The sequence below is a fragment of the Rhagoletis pomonella genome, unplaced genomic scaffold, assembly GCF_013731165.1.
Source record: "Rhagoletis pomonella isolate Grant_MI unplaced genomic scaffold, Rhpom_1.0 Rhpom_scaffold_03932, whole genome shotgun sequence".
NCBI classification, from domain to species: Eukaryota; Metazoa; Arthropoda; class Insecta; order Diptera; family Tephritidae; genus Rhagoletis; species Rhagoletis pomonella.
Genome location: NW_023462483.1, coordinates 8,785 through 12,230, shown reverse-complemented (window position 1 = coordinate 12,230; position 3,446 = coordinate 8,785). Strand labels below are relative to the sequence as shown.

Here is a 3,446-nt window from a genome sequence, read left to right as displayed (position 1 = left end):
TGTAATGTTATGTGCTGTGCAGAAAAATAAATTCTATTAACTCAAAGCTTTTCTCTACAGAACAATTTGGAAATGGCAGTTTCAACGTTGTATAGTTTTCATATTTTTTAAAGAAATTTGGAAGCATTTAATTCCCTGAAAACCGTTTGAAACTTGCTGTAAATTTGTTTATTCGGCTTTTAAGCTCACTTCTTTAAATGTCTATATTTTTGTTGTTACTTCCACAAGCATTTGCTTTCCCAAAATAGTTTCATACTTTATCACATGGCATAAGTTCTAAAATTTGTATAAAATAATATTCAATAAAAAATATTATTCCAAAATACTTAATTGCTTCTAAAAAAATCATACATTCAAAATATACTTAAAAAGTTCGGGTTCTGTCTTTAGAATAGTGCGGTTCATTCCTTGTGATAATTTCCTCTTACCATTTGTCGTATGAGCCTAAAAATAGCCATGCTATCCGCATTGCCTGTGATATTTCGCAAATAAGTACCGTTGTAGCGCTGCCACCACTGCATTCGCTCGCCCAGATTCAGATACATATATATGTAAAATATTTGGGCTATCTGCCAGCTCGCATCTCAATTTGGTTGCGCCCTCCTTCATCCCTCCGCCGTTGTATCCATCACTCATTCACTCCTTTCCAACTACTCGCCTTGAGAATGCCGACGCGCACGCGACCTTGCATTCGAAATGGCAGCGACAGTTGCTGCTGCCGCAATGCTGATCACGTTGTTCGCGCGTGCAACAAACTGCAGTCAGGCGACGAGTCGCAAGACCCAATTGGACCCTGAATGTTGTGCGGCTGTATCGCCAGTACTGCTTCATTCATCTTTACTTCCCTGCTCTGCTGCTGCGTTGCGTTGCGCTGCGTTGCAAAGCGATGCGCGCCAAACATTTAAAGCCAACACTGCTGCCACATGAAGCCCAAATTATAGCTGAAAGCATACAACGCACGCTCTGGTGTGTGAGCGTCATGTCTTAACCCGGCGCGCTCTTCGAACTAAACCGGGAAGTAGAGCGCCGCAGGAAATTCATGCGTTTACGTTTTTTGCGACCACGACCTGTCGCCGCCTCCGTCTGCTTTGGTTTCTCCGTTACTTCCGTTTTCTCGCCCATTGCTGTGACATTCGTTGTTGTCGTCTGCTTGATGCGTTTCTGCTGCGCTTTCTTGCCCTCTGCAAGCAGTTGTCTTCGGTCGCCGCCAAACAAACTTGAGCCATCCGAGCTGGAGTACAATTCTATCGTGGACGCGGAGCCCATTTGGCCCGCTAGTGAATGCTGCGCCGCCGTTGTGAGCTGCAGCTTCGCGAATTTTTTGTGGCAACGCTTGAGGTTGGCACGCGTTAATGGCGCTGTGATGCGCCGTCCCAAGTGTGCGGCCAACGAACTCGGCGCCGCAACGGTGTTGTTGTCTTCGAACTTTGGCCAATCTTCTGCGTCTTCAATGGCGTCTGCTGCGACGATATCGAAATTATCACCGCTTTCCTTGTGGGTTGTGGCGGTATCCGCCGACGCGCAGACAACATCACGGCCGGCCGACTGACGCCTACTCGCACTACTTTCAGGGCTGTCGACCTGTGACCGCTGCTGATGCTGCTGCGCTTCCCTATTATGTTTGAAATTATTGTTTTCTGCTTTTGTTGTGCTGCCATCGTCATTGGGATAGCTGCCACTACTGTTGCTGTGATGGAGGGCGCTTTCGCGTTCTCATGACCGTTTGGCGCTGTCCTTGCGAAAGGACTTGCGGAGCTTTTCAACCAGCCGCAAGTGAAATTTTGTGATATCGTTCTGGCTTTCCGCAGTGTTAATCGTCTTAGGCGGACTGGACGCCTGGCTGAAGGAGCGCGTGGGCGACAAGGCGCCAGCGGCCGACGAGTGCGAGGTGCGCGATGCGTTGCGGGGAAAGGCGCGCGATGACTGACAGCGCTGCATCTGCATGCGATAGGTGTGCGAAGGTGAGGTGGCGAAACTTTCTGACTTGCACTCAGAAACTTTGCGCACACGCCCACTGGGTGCCCCACCAATGGCGGAAGACAATGTGGGTGCGCCACCGTTCGAACTGGTAGTGGAGCATTCTGAAGTTTTGCGCGAACGACTATCCTTGTAGATGTCATAGTTGTTCTTCATTACGGGCATCATGAAAGCCATTTCGCCGGTTTAGAATTAGAGGAAGGCAAAATATGAGTTCAAAAGTATTGATTCCACTACAAAAGGCACTCCACTACGACGAAGTCACTTGTTTTGCTATTGTTGTTGCTTATTCGCTTCTAGAACTTTCCAATGACTTTGTTTCGCTTCACGTTTCCAGTGACGAATTACAATGCACTGCGTCGCTCTTAGTTTTTTCAGATTCTTTGCTGTGGTATTAAAAACTCGTTTGCAAATTCGCGCGAGCAATAACTTCGCTACACACGTAACTACTTTTGACTTGTTCTTGCTGTTATATACTTAATTTTATATATAACCGCGTGCTTGATTTTCGCACATACAATTCACTATTTAACCACTTCGCTTTTGTTTTGCTGAGGATTTTCTATTTGTATTTGGTCTTCGCTGTTTCTTGGTTTTCCGCTTTTTTGTTCTTTTCCGCTCAAGAGTTCGACTCCGAATGAACGGAACTCGGTGGTGTGGTTGTGTTTTATAGCAAATCCAATGTCTGTGACGAACTGCAGCAAGCGGCCATAGAAGGGTGTTGTTGGAGAACACCAGTGGCTGAGCGCAATGCGGAGAGCGTGAATGAGCAGGCACTGAAGTGTGGGTAAAAACTGCACACAAATATGTTAAGTACATATAACATACCTGCACTTCTGCAGCGTATCCAGCAGATACCTGTGTGCATACCTAGTTGTATGGTGCATTACTACGATGCATTTTCTTATTCGTTTCATTGTTGATTTTTTTCTGTGTGTTTATTGCCGTTGAGTGGCGCTCTTTCCAATTGTGCTCTTGGGTAGAAAAATCATTATATATACATATGTATGTGCAAGTGGGAGAATATCGGAGAAACTTCTGACATGGCATTACTCTCTCCGAATACGTTACACTGGGAAAAACATAGTCATTGAACAAGAAATTGTACGCTGAGTGGATTAAAGGTGTCCAAGACAACCAATAAAATTTATAAATAGGAAGAAAAATCTAAAGTGGAGCAACTAGAAACTTAAAAACTTCAAATTTGCCAATCGCGTGTCAAAATAACAGAGATTTAATAACCAAAAATTAAAGTAGGTTTCGTATTAGCTGTAAAGATCTCATGTTTTAAATGTCTAATACAAATAGTAGGACCTTGTCTTTAAGTGAATTTCCTTTCTATGTTTTGGAAAAAATCTCTTGACTTAGGCTCCGTACCTAACTGTAACACGAGCGGCGGAGGACAATTCGGTCAAGCGGCTATTACTCAAAATATAATGTCGAAGCTATAGCCTACTTATTATATGTAT

At 44.7% G+C, this 3,446-nt stretch overlaps 1 protein-coding gene across 1 annotated transcript; it reads right to left on the bottom strand.

Moving 5' to 3' along the window:
- Positions 1 to 1,607: 1,607 nt before the first annotated feature.
- Positions 1,608 to 2,682, bottom strand: LOC118754458. Its single transcript, XM_036489335.1, has one exon. The coding sequence runs from the start codon at positions 2,152 to 2,154 to the stop codon at positions 1,714 to 1,716; it is 441 nt and encodes a 146-aa protein (XP_036345228.1). The 5' UTR covers positions 2,155 to 2,682; the 3' UTR covers positions 1,608 to 1,713.
- Positions 2,683 to 3,446: the final 764 nt, after the last annotated feature.

Coding starts and splice junctions, on each gene's coding strand:
- LOC118754458 (XM_036489335.1), bottom strand. CDS start 2,154: ATGGCTTTCATGATGCCCGTAATGAAGAACAACTATGACATCTACAAG.